Source organism: Carettochelys insculpta, chromosome 6 (genome assembly GCF_033958435.1).
Source record: "Carettochelys insculpta isolate YL-2023 chromosome 6, ASM3395843v1, whole genome shotgun sequence".
Taxonomy (NCBI): domain Eukaryota; kingdom Metazoa; phylum Chordata; order Testudines; family Carettochelyidae; genus Carettochelys; species Carettochelys insculpta.
The window spans coordinates 124,676,462-124,694,214 of NC_134142.1; the positions used below are offsets into that span (position 1 = coordinate 124,676,462).

At 55.9% G+C, this 17,753-nt stretch overlaps 1 protein-coding gene across 1 annotated transcript; it reads left to right on the forward strand.

The window, feature by feature from the left end:
• The first annotated feature begins 6,019 nt into the window (after positions 1-6,019).
• On the forward strand, positions 6,020-16,751 carry LOC142014973 (interferon-induced very large GTPase 1-like). The gene is made up of 6 exons (XM_074998303.1): positions 6,020-6,077; positions 7,145-7,434; positions 7,922-8,368; positions 8,914-8,979; positions 10,123-10,290; positions 11,608-16,751. The coding sequence occupies exons 2-6, from the start codon at positions 7,164-7,166 to the stop codon at positions 16,326-16,328; spliced, it is 5,673 nt and encodes a 1,890-aa protein (XP_074854404.1). The 5' UTR covers positions 6,020-6,077; positions 7,145-7,163; the 3' UTR covers positions 16,329-16,751.
• Positions 16,752-17,753: the final 1,002 nt, after the last annotated feature.

Here is a 17,753-nt window from a genome sequence, read left to right on the forward strand (position 1 = left end):
TAGTACACACAGGCTCTGAGATCTGCACTCCACTGTGCTCAACACGGCTCAGGCCCCATTCACCAGATGCTGTGCAGATCTCAACCGAGCAGAGGGGCCCTGTCATGCGGGGCACAGACCCTGGCCGAGATCGGGGTCCTGGCTTTGTTTCCGGCACACCAGAGGTGACGGCTGCCTCAAGCGGCTGATAGTCAAGACACAGTGACCTGGGAGTGCCCCAGCACCAACCGCAATTTGGGTTTGTTTGTCTTTGTTTGCGTGCTCCACCTGAGGGTAGCACAAAGCTCTTGAGTGTTCCAATGGCTTTGCAGGAGCAGAACGCTGCTAATCCCAGCACCGGCTGAGCTTCGCAATGGTGTTAAAATAACAATAAAAAACATCATTCACAGAATGCAGCTTCGCGCCTCAGTCCGGAGTTTAAATGCGTAAGAGTTCATGTGTCTGTCACCCCGATATCCAGCCTCCCGCCTTGCTGCTTACAATGCAGTCATCCTGCTGGGCCCGGCCCCTCCCTGCAGCACAGCGCCCCCTGCTGGGCCCTGCCCCACCCCCTGCAGCACAGCGCCCCCTGCTGGGCCCTGCCCCACCCCCTGCAACACAGCGCCCCCTGCTGGGCCCTGCCCAGACCCCTGCAGCACAGCACCCCCTGCTGGGCACTGCCCCCTCCCTTCAGCACAGTGCCCCCTGCTGGGCCCCACCCCACCCCCTGCAGCACAGCGCCCCCTGCTGGGCACTGCCCCTCCCTGCAGCACAGCGCCCCCTGCTGGGCCCTGCCCAGACCCCTGCAGCACAGTGTCCCCTGCTGGGCCCTGCCACTCCCTGCAGCACAGCGCCCCCTGCTGGGCCCTGCCCCCCAACCCAACGCAGCACAGCGCCTCCTGCTGGGCCCCTGCCTGCTCCTTGCAATACAACGCTCCCTATTGAGTCCCCATGCCATCCCCTACTGAGCACCCCCCCCCAACCCCTCTGTCTTACAGCCCAGCCCCCCCCCCCCTTACTGCTCTGAGCTCCATAAACTTTGCAGGAATCTTCCCACCACAAGACTGGGCCTGGGCGGTGTGGAGGAGGCTGGGACTATTGGGCTAATGGCTCTGTGCATAGCCACGTGCTCATGGCACAGCTCTGCACTCGGGCCATAACCATAATCCAGCCTCATGCTTTGGGCCCCACCTGCAGGGGGTAGGAAGGAATTGCCCCCCACCTGCCCTCCCCTGCAACTGACCAGAAGAATCTGGATTCAGCTGCTGCCCAGCTGATTAGCAGAGGCCCACAGCCAGCAGGGTGTGTTTCTATGTGCAGGCCTTGGCGCACAGGACAAAATTTATTCTGCATGTGGATGGTACAAATAAAAGAGGCCCCTGGTGGAGGAGCTATCGCCTACAACAAGCCCTTCTCTGACAAGAGGGAGATCCAGACCTGTGCCATCTGGAACCAAAACAGCCCAATCTGCTAGGGCAACGTGCACTGCCATAGAATCATAGACTCTTAGGGCTGGGAGGGACCTCAGGAGGTCATTGAGTTCAGCCCCCTGCTTCAAGCAGGACCAACCCCAACTAAATCATCCGAGCCAGGGCTTTGTCAAGCCGGGACTTAAAAACCTCTAGGGATGGAGCTTCCACCACCTCTCTAGGCAACGAATTCCAGTGCTTCACCACCCTCCTGGGAAAGTAGATTTTCCTAATATCCAACCTACACCTCCCCCTCTTCAACTTCAGACCATTGCTCCTTGTTCTACCATTGGTCACCAGTGAGAAAGGTTCTCTCCATCCTTTTTAGAGCTCCCCTTAAAGAAGTTGAAGGCTGCTATCAAATCGCCCCTCAGTCTTCTCTTCTGACAACTAAATAAGTCCAAATCCCTCCGCCTCTGCTGATAGGTCAGGTGCTTCAGCCCCTTAACCATTTTTGTTGCCCTCCGCTGAACCTGCTCCAGCAAATCCACATCCTTTCTATACTGGGGGGCCCAGCACTGGATGCAATATTCCAGACATGGCCTTACCAGTGACAAATAGAGGGGAACAACCTCTTCTCTAGATCTGCTCGAAATGCTCCTCCTAATGCACCCCAGTATGCCATTAGCCTTCTTGGCTACCAGGGCACACTGTTGACTCATATCCAAGAAAACAAACCATATCCAGCCTTTCATCCACCATAATTCCTACGTCCTTTTCTGCTGCACTGCTGCTGAGCCAGTCAGTCCCCAGCCTGTAACAATTCTTGGGATTCTTCCACCCCAGGTGCAGGACTCTACACCTCTCCTTGTTGAACCGCATCAGATTTCTTTTGGCCCAATCCTCCATTTATCCAGGTCACTCTGGAGCCGATCTCTCCCCTCCAATGTATCTGCCTCTTTAGGTCTGTCCGGGTCACCGACACCAGCCATGCCTGCTTGGAGACCTGGGATGCACCAACTGGCATGATGACCACCAGCGGTCCTGCAACATCCCACTGAAATCTGGTGCAGGGGGCACAACAGGGGTGCTACTTGAAACACAGCTGCATCTGGTTCCACTCCACCCGGGAGGCCACAGCTGCTCTGTGCATGTCCCCCAGCCCCCCACCACCCAGCACAGAACAGTGGAGGGAAAGAGGTGTTATGCTGAGCCCCCTTGATCGGTAGCAGAGAGGGAGCCGTGTTCGTCTGCATCTTCGAGAACAACAAGAAGTCCTGGGGCACCTTGTAGACTAACATATTTTGGAGCACAAGTTTTCGTGGGCAACGACCCACTTCGTCAGACAGGGAATTGGAGGGGGCAGAGAGAGGGCGTTACAAGGAGGAGGGAGAAAAATTATTCTCCTTGGCCTGTGATGATAGGACAAGGACCAAGGGGCTTAAACTGCAGCAAGGGAGATTAGGTTGGCCATTAGGAAAAGCTTCCTAATCATTAGGGCAGATAAACCACTGGACTAAATTGCCTAGAGAGATTGTGGAAACTCCATCGTTGAGATATTTAAGAACAGGTTAGATAAATATCCAACAGGGATGGTCCAGACCAGGGGTCTGCAACCAAAACAGCAAGGAGAGCCATGTTTTTCAATTCAGTAAAAACCTCAGTACTTCACGAGTAGCAATGCATGTGAATACGAGACGGTCCTCAATGAATAACGTCAAACTGTACTTTTGGTAGCCCCTGTTTTAAGAGCAGAGCACCCACAATGATTTGTAAAGTGATACGTGTTTACTACGGGAACAGAGAGGTCGTCGGGTTAGTCTGTGCTCCAACAAAACAAAGCCACAGAAATGGAGCACTTTAAAAGACTAACAAAATGATTTATTCAGTGACGAGCTTTCGTGGGACAGACCCACCTCCTGAGATCAGTGTCATTTCCAATACAGGCTGACATTTATAAGTACAGAGGACCAAAAAAGGAATCACAATAAAAACTGACAAATTCCTTCAATCCGATTTGATTTATCAGTTTTTATTGCTTTTTTTTTTTTTTTTAGGTCCTCTCTACTTATAAATAAATTTAAAGAGTCCGGTCCTTAAATATCCCTCTGAAACCAACCCCCCACTCATGCATCTGATGAAGCAGGTCTTTGCTCACCAAAGCTGATGCTCCAAAATATCCGTTAGTCTATAAGGCGCCACAGGACTTCTTGTTGTTCTCGGAGATACAAACTAACACAGCCACCTCTCTGCTACTTGTACTTATAAAATCATGCAAGACTATTGTGTTGGAGTGGGGGGAGTGCATGTGTGAGACTCAGGCTGGATGTGTGTGAGACAAACAGAGCAGCTCCCAGCAGCTAAGGATGACCCTGGGGCTCTAACTTAGGCTGGCAGGTAACACCTCTGCCCTGAACAAAGAGGAAGGAGGAGCCGAGCTGGTTTGATTCGGAGGCGGCAGTTGGAAGCTGGGGGAAGAGAGAGTTGGAAGGCAGCCAGCCTGGCGAGGGGGGAAACTACACCCCAGAGGGGCACCCCTTGGGCTCCTCTCCCCAGGACGGGTTGGAATGACTGTCTCTGCCAGCTGTACTGATACCTCTGTGAGAAACTGGACCCCTGATGCCTAATAAACTTCCTGTTCTACCATCTGTGTGAGAATCACTCCTGCCTGTGGCCAGGGTGCAGCGCTCGGGGACCCCTGAACCCATCCCAACTATCATGGCCAACTACGGCTGAAAACGTGCTGACTTTCTGCCACCTTATTGTGAAAGAAACGAACTGGAAATGTTGTGCCTCCACTTCAGCGTGAGGCACAGGAAGCAGTAAAAACAAGTCACTGAAGGAACATTTAGACTGTACTGGTGGTTTTATACAGCCTTCTGTAAAACTAGGCAAATGTCTAGATGAGTAGCTGGCCCCCTGGAAGACACTGACGTAACCCCAAGAGTACATGTACCCCTGGGTGAGAAACTCCGCAACAAAACACTCACAGCCGAAGGCCCCCAGAAAGAAAGAAAAGCCCATCAGCCCCTGCAGCCCCCCAGCTCCAGAGCCAGAGCCAAGGAGGAAAGACCAGCACTGGTGGGCTACATCTACTCTATGGGTGTGTCTACACGGGCACAGACCTTCGAAAGAGCCATGCCAACGGCCATTTTGAAGATTACTAATGAGGTGCTGAATTGACTATTCAGCACCTCATTAGCATTAGGACAGTTTCGGCTGTGGCGCTTCGAACACGCGTGGCTACACGGGGGTCCTTTTCGAAAAGGAGCAGAATAAGGGGATTTCAGCAAACGGCACAGGGGATTTCGAAACGTGAGGGGGTCCTTTCGAAAAGGAACCCTGCAGCCGTGCCGAGCCGCGGGCGTTCAAAGGCGGCGCTTTCGAAGCGCTGCGGCCGGAAGCGTCCTAATGCTAATGAGGCGCTGAATGTTCAATTCAGCGCCTCATGAGTAATCTTCAAAAGAGCCATGAGCATGGCTCTTTCGACGATTTGGACCAGTGTAGACACAGCCTGTCAATACCATTAGCTCGATTGAGGGGGCACCAAGCTCGATAGCCGAATATCAGTGGAACCAGGTGGGTGCAGCGTCGAGTTCGAACTCAGCCGTTCGAGTGAAGGCCGGTGTGGAAGCGCCATGCCTTGGAATCAAAGTCCTCAGCCTCCAGAGGCTGCCTGGCCCTGCTGCACCTGGCTCCCGGCTGCCACACGCCAGCACTGGTCGGTTTCCCGCTTCCCCAGGCTGCAGGGCCCTGGGAAGCAGCCAGCAGGGTGAGCGTTGCCGGCAGTGGGGGGTACAATAGGGCCTGGGGGCAGGGCACAGAAAGAGGGACTGAGGGAACTATGGGATAGCGTCCCACAATGCACTGCTGCAGCAGGAGGGTGACCATCCATCCCGTGTTGGGCGGGACGGTCCTGTATTTGAGGTGCCAAAAAGGCATCCCAACTTATTTGTTAAAAGGATGAGTTGTCCCGTTTGGGGCCCCTGTGCAGGCACAGCTCCTGGCGGGAGTCACTTCCCCAGGCCTGCGGGGACTGCAGGCGGCTGCCAGGTCCCTGCCGCTTTCCCAGGGCGCGGGCTGGGGGATTCTCCAGGGCTCCCACAGCAATCTTGGGGCTGCCGCCTCCTTCCCGGCTCCGGGGCTTGGTGGCTCGGCCCCATGTCTCCCCGTCCCGTATTTGCACGTTTGTGGCCTGGGCAGCAGGGATGTTTGGCCGCCCCAGGGGGCAGCGCTAACTCGGCTTTGCGGGAAGTGAGGCCACTCAACAGCGAATTCCCACCACCCCGCCTTACCAAATGGCCCTGCTCGGGCCGGGGAGCCGCCCAGGGCCTGGCTGAACCCCAGCACCCCACCAAAGTCACCAGCAGCTCCCCAGCCAGGAGGCCCTAGGCAGGGCCTGAGTGTCCCCCAGCAAATCCCCACCCCCTGCAGCAAAATCCCTCCCAGCCTCAGCCCCCAGCCCTGCCGCGGGGCTCCGACCCGCCCTCCCCGCAGGGCCGCTCCCAGCCCGGGCGCTGGCCGCCCCAGAAAGCACGGGGCAAATCAGCGGCTCCAGCCGACGCCCCGTCCTGCTTTCAGTTTCTTTTTCTCGGCGCGCCGGCAGCCGCAGTTGCGGGGAAGGGGCGGCGCCGTCCCCTGGGCTGTGAGCGCCATCCAGCAGTGCCCGCTGGGCTGCGGGGCTCTGGGGTAAGAGCGGGGGCGAGCTCGGGGGGTGGGGAGGGAAGGGGGGGGGCTACGCCGGCCTGGGACCCTCCTCCCATGTTAGGGGCACCCCAAGGCGGTGCGGGGGGCGCGGGCTTAGTAGGGTCGCCCACCGCCGGGAATCAGCGCTGGGCCCATGTGGGGCTATGAGGCGCTGTGCTGTGGGTGGGGCAGGGCCCAGCCAGGGGCGCTGTGCTGCGGGGGGGGAGGGGGCAGGGGCAGGGCCCAGGAGGGGCACTGTGCTAGGTGGGGCAGGGCCCAGCAGGGGGCACTGTGCTGTGGGGGGGGCAGGGCCCAGCAGGGGGCGCTGTGCTGGGCGTGGGGCAGGGCCCAGGAGAGGGCGCTGTGCTGCGGGGGGGTGGGGCAGGGCCCAGCAGGGGGCGCTGTGCTGCGGGGGGGGGGGGCAGGGCCCAGCAGGGGGCGCTGTGCTGCAGGGAGGGGCAGGGCCCAGCAGGTGGCACTGTGCTGGGGGGGGGGCAGGGCCCAGCAGGGGGCGCTGTGCTGCAGGGAGGGGCAGGGCCCAGCAGGGGGCACTGTGCTGCGGGGGGGGCAGGGCCCAGCAGGGGGCGCTGTGCTGCGGGGGGGGGCAGGGCCCAGCAGGGGGCGCTGTGCTGCGGGGGGGGGGGCAGGGCCCAGCAGGGGGCGCTGTGCTGCGGGGGGAGGGGGCAGGGCCCAGCAGGGGGCGCTGTGCTGCAGGGAGGGGCAGGGCCCAGCAGGGGGCGCTGTGCTGCGGGGGGGGCAGGGCCCAGCAGGGGGCGCTGTGCTGCGGGGGGGGCAGGTCCCAGCAGGGGGCGCTGTGCTGTGGGGAGGGGCAGGGCCCAGCAGGGGGCGCTGTGCTGGGGGGAGGGGCAGGGCCCAGCTGGGGGCGCTGTGCTGGGGGGGGCGAGGCGGGGGGGGGCAATCCGGGAGCGTTCTCCCTCCTCAGGCAGGGCTAGTCCCAATGCCCCCACCAGGCGCTAGGGGCTGCTGTGCTCCAGTGAGTGAGTTGTGGGTGGTTTGGGAGGAGTTGCAAACACGACCTGCCGTCGTTTCTCTCCCTGTCCCTGGCCCAGCCCCAGGGAGCTGAGCCCGATGGCCTTTGAGACGATCCGCCGGGGACGGGAGCGACTCATCGCCCTCCTGCTCACGACCCCCGACTCTGTCCTGGATGAAGTGGCCTCGCTGGGGATAGTCTCCGAGGAGGAGTACGAGGCCCTGGAGAAGCTCCCGGAGCCCCGGGAGCGGATCCGACGGCTGCTGATCAAGATCCAGAGGAAGGGGGAGTGCGGCTGTGAGCTGTTCCTGCAGTGTCTGCAGAGCCTCTTCCCAGACTTCCTGTCTGACTTGCAGCCCCCGGCACGGGGTGAGTTGAGGCTTCCTCAGGCCCTTCGGCGTTTAGCAGGGGACGTTGCCCAGCGACTGGCGATTGGAGACGGGGGCAGGAAGAGAGCAGGGGGCGAGAGCGGGGCGGGTGCAGGCAGGAAGCAGGACCCACAGGGTGGTATCTCGGGCTCTTCATGAGGCGTTGCAAACAGCTCAACCTCAGTATGTCGGTAACATTCCTGGAACCATGAGGATTTAGCCCCCAATTCATCTGTTCTGAGCCCCGTCCCCCAACAACCACCCTCCCTCCCGCATAACACCCTTTTGCCAGGATTTCTGTTTTTACCCTTTTCCCTTACTCCGGAGCTAACTGGAACCTGGGGCAGCACCTGCTCCTGCAGGGGAGCAGCTAAGGGCTCAGCTGGGCATGGAAACACACCCCCTTTTCTCCCAGGCAGGGAGGTGCCCAGAACTGTGGAGAAATCTGCGAGACACTTTGAGGGCGTCTCTTTGTTTTCCCTTTGCAGGGTGTGTAACTCAGACAAACGATGCCGAGAACCCAGAAGGTGGCACGTCCTCCCAGAAGAATGGACGAGAGCATCTTGGGGCTGCTTTGACTTCAGGGAAGGATGAGCTAGAAACCCCAGAAAGCGCTGTGCTGCACAAGGAAAATGAGCTAGGGAGTCCAGCCACTTGCCCGTTCTCAGGGAACGTTGGTCCACAGGAGCCAGAAGATGCCATGTCCTCAGAGAAGAATGATGCAGAGAAGCCGGAAGAACTCGAGAAGCCAGATGTATTGTCTTCTGGTAATGGTCTAGTGACACCAAATTCTGCCAAGTGCACAATGAGGGACAGACCAGAAAACCCAGAAACTGCTTCACCCTCCAACAAGAATGATCCAGAGAGTCCAGAAGGTGCTGAATCCTCAGAGATACCTGCAGCTGCTGAGCCCTCGGAGAGAGCGGATGATGCAGGTACAGGTCGGGTCTCTAGAGTGGCCCGTGTAAGGACAGTGCTTAAGTATTTATGGGCTGTCCTGCGCCAAGCACAGGATCCCAGGCCGATTCTCCTTGGGGGTGGATAGACAGGGGCAGGAGGAAAGCTGTGCTAGATGTCAGGTGTAGGAGCAGTCTAGTTCTTGTGTATTTCGCTCCTTTGCAAGGGCAGAAGGTGCTTGTGGATTTATGGAAACAGTCACTAGGGGACATCCAGGGGGATGAAGAGAGGTGCCCTTGGCTCTTTGGAACTACACAGATTAGCAGGTTAAATCAGCCACGAGTCCCAGTACTTGGAGCTCAATTTCAGCAGCTCCAGCTACAAGTTTGGTTCCACCTCTATTTTAGAAGGGGCTAAGGTAGAACTCAGGGTATCCAGGTAAAGGGTTTCAAGAGACAGAGCAAGACTTTTGAAGGCCACCTCTCAAAAACCCCGATTGGACATAGTCTGTGGTTCAGATTTATAATATCCCACCTTCCTTCTGATGCGAGCCTAAGAGACTCTCTCTTGTGTTGGTTGGTAGGATCTGGAAGTAGCCCCAGCTGTGGAGAAGAAGGAAAGGCTGCTGCAGCAAAATGGAATTTTGCAGGTAGGCTCTTGGCCAATCTGACTGAGGGAAAATTGCTTCTGGACCACAAATAGGATGATCGGTTAGATCCTGGCCATGTGGGTGAGACCATCAGGTAGAAAACTGGGTAACAATTCTCTGTGGTAACTCAGAAACCTCCCCATCTAGTGTCCCACCACCAGCTCCTGGAGACATTGGCCACTGGTACTCACACCTTAACTTGCGGATGGACAGTTTATATCACTTTTGTTCTTGTGGATATTGGCACATGCCTTAAACAGTACACCCTTAATATACTTAACAATCTAATATAATATAATATAATAGTATACTTAATATATAATATAACTTCTAGGTTAAACAAGCCAAGAGCTTTAACTCTCCTCTCTAAAGGTAGGTTTTCCATTCTTCAGATCACCCCAGTAGCTGCTCTCTGCATCTGTTCCAATTGAATTTATCTTCCTTAAAACATGGAAGACCAGAAATTGCAGAGTTTTCCAGGTAAGATCTCACCAGTGTCCTGTATAATGGCAGTGACGCCTCCCTGTCTCTCATGGAAATACCTCCTAGGACTGTGTTAGCTTCTTCCAGGATTGCATCACGGTGATGACTCATAGTCAGTCTGTGATCAGTCAATACACTCCTGTTCCGTCACTTTTATAGCAAAAATTCTGGGAGATACACAAGCCCTCTAGATCAGCGTCTCAACTGGGGGTGTGGGAAGAGGTGTTGCAGCCTGCAAGGGATGCTGGGAGGGGTTTCGGGAGACAATATGCGTAGGCTGGCATGAGGGGGCGTCAAAGGAGCCTGGGGCACCATGCCATGGGGGCCCCATAAAGATATGTTAGATGCTTCAGCCCCAGTTCCTGTGACACGGGCTTCGGAAAAGGCTCACAAGTGGAAAACACTTTCAAGGACCACATGGAAACGTAAGTACAACATTTATATTCCCACCAGTGCGTTTTATGACGACGACATGGTAAAACCGAGAGAAGCGGCCTTTTCTCAGTAAGAGCGCACCGGGGCGTTTTTTTGTATTTTTATATTTCATATCGTATGCAAGTCATTGGACAAATCAGGCACTTGAGCGGGATACAGTGGCCTGGAAAAGTTGAGACACGCTAGTCTAGGGCATCTGAGCAGGCTTCTTTTCTGGGTCCTTAGATGGAGGGACTCCAGACTCGGATGCGGTCGTGGCGGAGAGCAGACCTCAGACTCCGGAAGTTGCCATGTTGGTGGAGAGCAGTGGAACCGAGAGGCCAGACGATTCTGCATCCACGGACAGGAGTGGAACTGAGGATCCAGAGATATCTCCCAACAAAGTTCATGGAGGTAGAGCCCAGATAACGTCCCCCCACCACACCCTAAGGTCCTCTCCAAATCCAAGTCACCCTAGCCTGAATTGGCCCCTGAGGAAGTCAGGAAGGTCCCTCCACTTCTTCCCAGGCTTCTTCCATTCAACGTCTCCATCTCTGCTCCTAACTGCTCCTGTGTATTGTCCGTCTGTGAAATTGTTTTAGAAATACAACCCGTCGGGCTGCCTGGGGAATGGAAGGTCCCTTTTGTGGCAGATTCTGAGATTTTTAAATGCTGGGTGTTTCCGCCCTTGATTTGGAAACTGTCCCCCCCTACTCCTCCATGAATGAAAGCTCTGTGGGGGGAAATTCACTATTTCTGAGCTAACGGCAATGAAGACGGGCCCACTGGGAAGGACCCAGCTGGTTCCCAGAATGGTTGCCTCACAACCCGATGAGCTCAGCTGGGCCCGAGAAACCTGCCCAAATCAGCACTGCAGTGCCGGACCCAGCGGTGTTGATTTTATTAGGCCTAAGGAAGACAAGCTAAATCGATGGCAGAGCGCTCTCCGACCAGCTCTGACACGCCAGCTTCCCAAAGAGAGTAAGGGAAGCCTGCGGGAGAGCGTTTCCCGTTGCCATGGGGCAGGGTGGACGCCCTTGTAGGTTGACCTAAGCTATGTCCGTTTCACTTGTGTTATTCACATGACGGGAGGAGTGTTCCTTAGATGGACTCACTGCAGTCGTGTAGACAAGGCCTGGCTGACTGTACTCCCTGGCAGGACAGAAGGACCCATAAGTCCCTGTTTAAGCCAGCTAGCTACAGCAGCAGCACAGTGGCTACTCAGGGCGTTCCTCGTCCATAGCTGTGCCGGATCTGCTCCCTGACCAGCCCTTCCACTCAAACCCTGCCTGCCTCTGAACCCATCGCTCCAGTCCCTGACTGGCCTCCTGGCCGTGCATCTGCCTGGGCCTTCTCACTGCGCTGTAACTGCTAGGCCAGGCGCTTACCCCACGCCGGGGTCACACCATCTTCGCCTCAGTGTGGGACCCCCAGCCGCAGAAGCGAGGGGATCTAGATGAAACGAAGCACCCTCAGAGTTAGCTGAGACAGAGCGGGGGTGAAAGGTCGGTTGGGTTCATCCCTTCACTTGAGTTGAAACGAGACGGCGTTTGGGAGAGGCCGGCGTCTGTCCCTGCATTCACACCCTGACCTCGGCTCCTGGCGGAGGGCCATTTCCCTATGCACGAGGAATCACCACTGTGGTCTGTAACTGTTGCCACGGCCACGGTGCAAGCGGCCCTGAGCTGTGTTGCCAGGTGGGGTGGGTGATGTCTCTGTTTCCCCCTGCAGGGAAAAAAGGAGCCGTGGAGACCGTCCTGTCCAAGCTGAGACTCGAGAATTTCCAAAATGGAAAGCTGAGGCTGCGAGATCTCCTGGAAATCAGCTCGGAAAGCCTGAAGGACTGGACTGGACTGGACTTGGTAGGTTTACCTTGGCACTTCCTGAGAAAGCTCATGGCCCTGAATGGGACAGCCAGAAGCACGAGCCTCGGACAGGAGACGTCGGATGAGGACACGAGTAAGGATGAGGAGGGTGGGATAGGAGGGGATGTCTTCTCTCTGAGGGAAGATGACTCTAGGGTTTCTCTCCACCCCCTGGATGTTCTCTGTGCCGTTCTGCTTTGCTCAGACGGTTTCCTACAGCAGGAGCTCCTGTCCAAAATGTCCATGTGCCAGTTTGCCCTGCCTCTGCTGCTGCCCGCCCTCGACACCCCCAGGTGCACCCTAATGCTGTGGGCCATGAGGGACATTGTGAAGAAGTGGAGGCCGCACTCCCTGGCAGAGAGCAGAGGGTTCAGGGAGGAGAGCCTGGTGCTCACCAAAGTGCCGACCGTTTCCTTTGTGCGGCTGGGGAGCTGCAGCCTCTCCAAGTCCAAACTCCTCAACGAGGTTCTCAGCCCCTCCCAGCAGCATCACGATTTCTTCGTCCATCGGGACATGGAGTCTGGGAACATCCCTCGGGAAATGGCAGAGGGGCTGGTCGAGATTGCCTGGTATTTCCCTGCTGGGAGGGAGAATTCAGATCTTTTCCCAGAGCCTGTTGCAGTTACAAATCTGCGAGGAGATATGGAGTCGCACTGGCTGCAGTTCAGCTTTTTGACAGAGATTTCCTCAGCAGTGTTCATATTAACAGAGAGCGTCGCTGAGAAAGAACACGCGCTGCTATCTTCTCTGCAGGGATCAGCCCGCAAATACTACTTCATCCTTAACAGTCAGGGCCAGAAAGCCAAAGAAACGCTGCCCTACCTCAATAAGTTAGCGCTGCTGCTGGATATGAACAAATCGCAGCTTCTAGTGAAACAGAATAGCGACAACAGCACAGAGTTGGTGAAAAAGCTCCGATCCACCCTACGGGGCCTTATCAGCTCCTCTCCCAAGAGCACGTGCATCGGTGACATGGCTGTGATGGCGCGGGAGCTGGGGGTCCAGGTGGACGAAGATAATGGAGCGTGTCAGACTGCCCTGGAGCATGCTGAAGCAATCACTGCAGACATACAGGATGTGGCCAGGTACAAGAGGAAAATGCTGAGGCTCCAAGGGGATCTGTGGAAGAGCCTGGCTAAAGTGGAGAAAGAGCTGTGCCGGATGAAAGGCCAACGGGATGTCCCTCCGGAAGACTACAGATCCCAGCTGAGAGAGAGGTGGTTGGAGCTTCGCAGGCAGCAGAATCAATGTGACCTCACCGACGGGATGCTTAAATTTATTAGTGGGATAGGACAACTGCCTCCAGCTGAGAAACATTACTTCCTGACATGGATGAAGTTCCACCTGGACGGCATCGCCAGGGGGAACCTCTCCAGGCTGCGGGCGGAGTACAAAGACCAATGTCACACTCTAGGTGATGATGCGCAGCGGCTGGCAGAACTGGATGAATTAATTTCGGCCAGCTCCCTAGGGGTGGAGCACTTCATGCGCGAGTTGGGACAATTTTATGAGGCCGAATGCTCGATGGTGAAAGAACAGAAGATGGGGAATCAGCCCAGACAGTTCATCCATCTCCCAGGCATAACCGCTGACCTGATGCTGGAAGGGTTTCCCATGGAGTTGATAGATGGGGATGCATCCAACATCCCCCTGCAGTGGGTGACGGATGTTCTGACTGAGCTCCACGCCAAGCTGGGGGGAAGGTCCAGAATGGTGGTTATAACTGTGCTGGGAGTGCAGAGCACAGGGAAATCCACCCTCCTCAACACCATGTTCGGGCTACAGTTTGCAGTGAGCAGCGGCCGATGTACGCGAGGAGCCTTCATGACACTCATCAAAGTGGCAGAGAACTTTCAGCAGGAGTTGGGCTGTGATTTTATCCTGGTGATAGACACAGAAGGTCTGAAAGCCCCTGAGCTGGCCACGTTGGAGGATAGTTACGAACACGACAACGAACTGGCCACCCTGGTGATTGGACTGAGCGACATCACCATCGTTAACATGGCCATGGAGAACGCCACTGAAATGAAGGATGTTCTGCAAATCGTGGTCCATGCCTTCCTCCGAATGGAGGAAATCGGGCACAAACCCAACTGCCAGTTCGTGCATCAGAACATCAGTGATGTGTCTGCGCATGACCAAAACATGAGGGACAGGAAACATCTCCTGGAGCAGCTCAATGAAATGACCAAAGCGGCCGCGAGGATGGAAAAGCAAAGTAGGGAGGTGACATTTTCTGACATCATGGACTATGACCCGGAGAAGCACAGCTGGTACATCCCTGGGCTGTGGCATGGGGTTCCCCCTATGGCCTCAGTGAATATGGGATACAGTGAGAGTGTGACTGAGCTGAAGAAATATCTCTTTGGATTCATGAGGAACCGATCTCTGTGCAGATCTTCCAAGGACATTCCCCAGTTCATTGAGTGGATGGGGAGCCTCTGGAATGCCGTGAAACATGAGAACTTCATCTTCAGTTTTAGAAACAGCCTCGTGGCCGAGGCCTATACCCAGCTGTCTGTGAAGTATGCAGAGTGGGAGTGGGATTTCCGCAAGGAGATGCACCTCTGGATGTCCAAAGCAGAAACCACCATCCAGAACCAATCCCTGGACGATCTGGGTCCAGGCACGTTTGAGAGGCTAAAGCTGGAAGTCCACCAGATGCTGCATGATGGGGAGCAGAAAATGCTGCAGAACCTACAGAGTTACTTTGAGAGTGGAGCTGGGAACCTGCACCTGGTAGAGAAATACAGAGAAGACTTTCTCCGGAGCACAACAATTCTCCGACACGAACTGGAGAACTATCTGCTGTGCAAATCTGAAGAGGCTATTCGTATCCAGAAAGGTCGGAGCAAGATAGACCATCTGCAAGCCCAGTATGTGAAAACCATCGAAAGGAAAGTGGATGGGCTCTTGCGGGACTGCAGGGAGAGGGAGAAAGAGCTAAAGCAAAAGGAACTGGAAAGGGAGTTTGACAAGATGTGGAAGGAAACCATCGCAGAGCTGCCACTGGAGAGCTTACCCTTACGCCAAATCCACAAAAACATCCGCTACCAGCTGTGCAAGGACCTGGAGAACAGAGGGAGTTTGGTCAGTCAGATGCTCCGTAAAGCCCAAAACTTGCTGACCTATCAAAGCAAACCCTTTTGCATGAAGAAGGAATATCTGGACTTGTCTTGGTACAGAGTGCCCCTGGAGCTTGTAACTCAGGAATATTGGCGTGACGCAGAAGAGTTTGCCAAGACCCTGGTGGAGGAATGTAGGAGATACATTGGACAGAAGGTCCATTCTGGTGGGGATTATGACCAGACTTACTGCCAGGAACTGCTGTGGATGATCAATGAAAGGCTCCAGCAGAAGGCCACTGGGAAGACGTACACGAGTGCTTCCTTCGAAGTCGATTTGAAGCTTCATATCCTGGGGGAGGCTGCTGGTGCCTTCCAGAAGATGCACGAAGATTTTCTCAAGAAGAACGACCCCCAGCGCCGCCTGGAGGAGCTCAGACCTCAATATTTCTCCACCTTCAGAGACCTTTACTATGAGAAGGATGCCTGCCAGAAGAGAGCTTTTGATTTCTGTGACCGATGCCTGAAACCTGCCCTCTGGGAATACATGCAGAAGAGACTGGGGATTGAGATCGTGGATGATTTTCTCAGCAGTGGAGAGTCCATTGAGTATGGGAGCCGGAGCTTCTTCCAGTTCACTGTGCAAAAGAAACTGCTGGAGGAGAAGAACTTTGCTAACTATGTGAAATACATCAATGGTTATGAAGAGTTTGTCAAGTCCTGGATCCAGACACGCCTGTTCGATCACTACTTTGAGAACGAGAGGTTGGAGGAGCTTGAGAGAGCAGTTCTAGCCACAATCATGAAGAAAATCCAGCATGCACTGGAGAGCTCTGAATGCAAAGCTGCCCTCACCATCTCTGAGTTCTTGGACCGTCTTTGCCAAGCTCTGCGCAAGGAGCTGGTCATCTCCAAGGACAGTTTGGAGGTGATCCTCTTCAGGAACACGGCCAGCGTGGGGCAGTTCTCAGCCAACATTCAGAGCTTCCTCCGCCAGCTGGAAGAAGGTGTCCTCTCAAAGCGGGCAGAGCTGAGCCGTGAGACGGTGTTCCCACAACTCCAGTTCAAGCCCCAGGATGAGATCTTCCTGCGCGTGTTTGGCTGTGGCAAGCAGTGCCCATTCTGCAAAGTCCCCTGTGAAGCTGGAGGCAGCGACCACAAGGAGCATTTTGCATCCGTGCATCGGCCTCAAGGGCTGGGGAGATACAGGAATCTGACAAGTAACAGGCTAGTGTATTCTCTGTGCTCCTCTGATGTGGTTTCTTCTATGCGCTTTAGAAACCGGCACACAGCCTTCCAATGGCATCCCTACAAAGATTATCGCCACTTCTACCCCACCTGGCGCATCCAGCCAGACCCCAGCATTGGGGCCTCTGATTATTGGAAGTACATATTCAGAAAGTTCAGTCGCCAATTTGCCAGTGAGTACTCTGCAGAGCCTGCCGATCTGCCCCCGGAGTGGAAGAAAATAACCAAGGAGCAGGCTTTGCAGAGCATCCGAGAGGTCTTTAACATGGAATAGAGGCCAGCCCTCTGCATGGCGAGAGTCTTTAATTCCATAACAAGGCGCTGTTCATTTTGCTCCTGCTCTTTTGTAACTTCCCAGGGCTTGCTTCTGCCACCAGACAGTTCCTGTCACGTTAAAAACCATGTGCAGTTGCCTTGGTTAAAACAATAAACTGAAAAACAAAAGCAGTTCCCTTGTGTGACTTCATATTGGCACCCCCGCATCTCACCTGCAGGACTTGAATGTCCAGATCCCAGGCGCACGCCTCCGCCGGTTCAGTGAACCGCGTAACTGAGAGCAGTATTAGGTTGTCATCCTGCGTGGGGACCAGGCAGTACCAGCGAGTGAGGGCCCTCATCGGTACTGGCCGACAGCAGAGAACTACTGAAACTCAGGACTTGTGGGTTCTGTCCCTGGTTCTGAGTGGTGCGTGCTCTAGGGTCATGTCACAGGCTCCTCTGCCCTCCACCCCCCAGCTTGACCCCTTCTGACCGATCCCTTCCAATGCGTCTCTGCATGAGTCCTGGTCTCCCCACTCGCAGCTCTTCCTTTGCTACACATTCCAGTCCCCAGCTGAAACCAGGGTATCATCAAACACCCTCATCCATCGCTACATCCCAACTTCCTGCTCGTAGGCAAAACTCGTAAGAGGGACACTAAATTCCCATTAAAATACATGTGAAAGTCTCTGATTCAGTCCAAGTGCTCCTAACTCAGCAACGGAGTGGCAGCTGCTTTGGAAAGGTAAATGAACCTTGGGTTTGGGGGGCGCTGGGGAGGGTTAAAAGCTGGGGGGCAGTTTGGGGCCATGAGCGGGAGGGAGGGTTAAAACCCAGTGGCAGGTTGGATCCATGGGGCAGGCGGGCGGGGGGGTGAGGGTTAGGGCTGTGGCAGGTTGAGGCCATGGGGCAGGGGGGTTTAGGCTGCGGCAGGTTGAGGCCGTGGGGCGGGGGGGGGTGGGTTCAGGCTGCGGCAGGTTGAGGCCGTGGGGCAGGTGGGGGGTTGAGGCTGCGGCAGGTTGAGGCCGTGGGGCAGTTGTGGGGTTCCGGCTGTGGCAGTTTGAGGCTATGGAGCAGGTGGGGGGGGGGGTCAGGCTGCGGTAGGTTGAGGCCGTGGGGCAGGTGGGGGGTTCCAGCTGTGGCAGGTTGAGGCTATGGGGCAGGTGGGGGGGGGTTCAGGCTGCGGCATGTTGGGGCCGTGGGGCAGGTGGGGGTTAAGGCTGCGGCAGGTTGAGGCTGCGGGGCAGGTGGGGGTTAAGGCTGCGGCATGTTGAGGCCATGGGGGATGTGGGGTGGGCAGGGGGGGTTCAGGCTGTGGCAGGTTGAGGCCGTGGGGCAGGTGGGGGTTAAGGCTGCGGCAGGTTGGGGCCATGGGGCAGGTTGGGGGTTCAGACTGCGGCAGGTCGGGGATGTTGGGTGGGTGGGCAGGGGTCAAGCTGCA

Coding starts and splice junctions, on each gene's coding strand:
- LOC142014973 (XM_074998303.1), top strand. CDS start 7,164: ATGGCCTTTGAGACGATCCGCCGGGGACGGGAGCGACTCATCGCCCTC. Junction 8,980..10,122: donor AGCAAAATGGAATTTTGCAG/GTAGGCTCTTGG, acceptor CTGGGTCCTTAG/ATGGAGGGACTCCAGACTCG. Junction 10,291..11,607: donor TCCCAACAAAGTTCATGGAG/GTAGAGCCCAGA, acceptor TTCCCCCTGCAG/GGAAAAAAGGAGCCGTGGAG.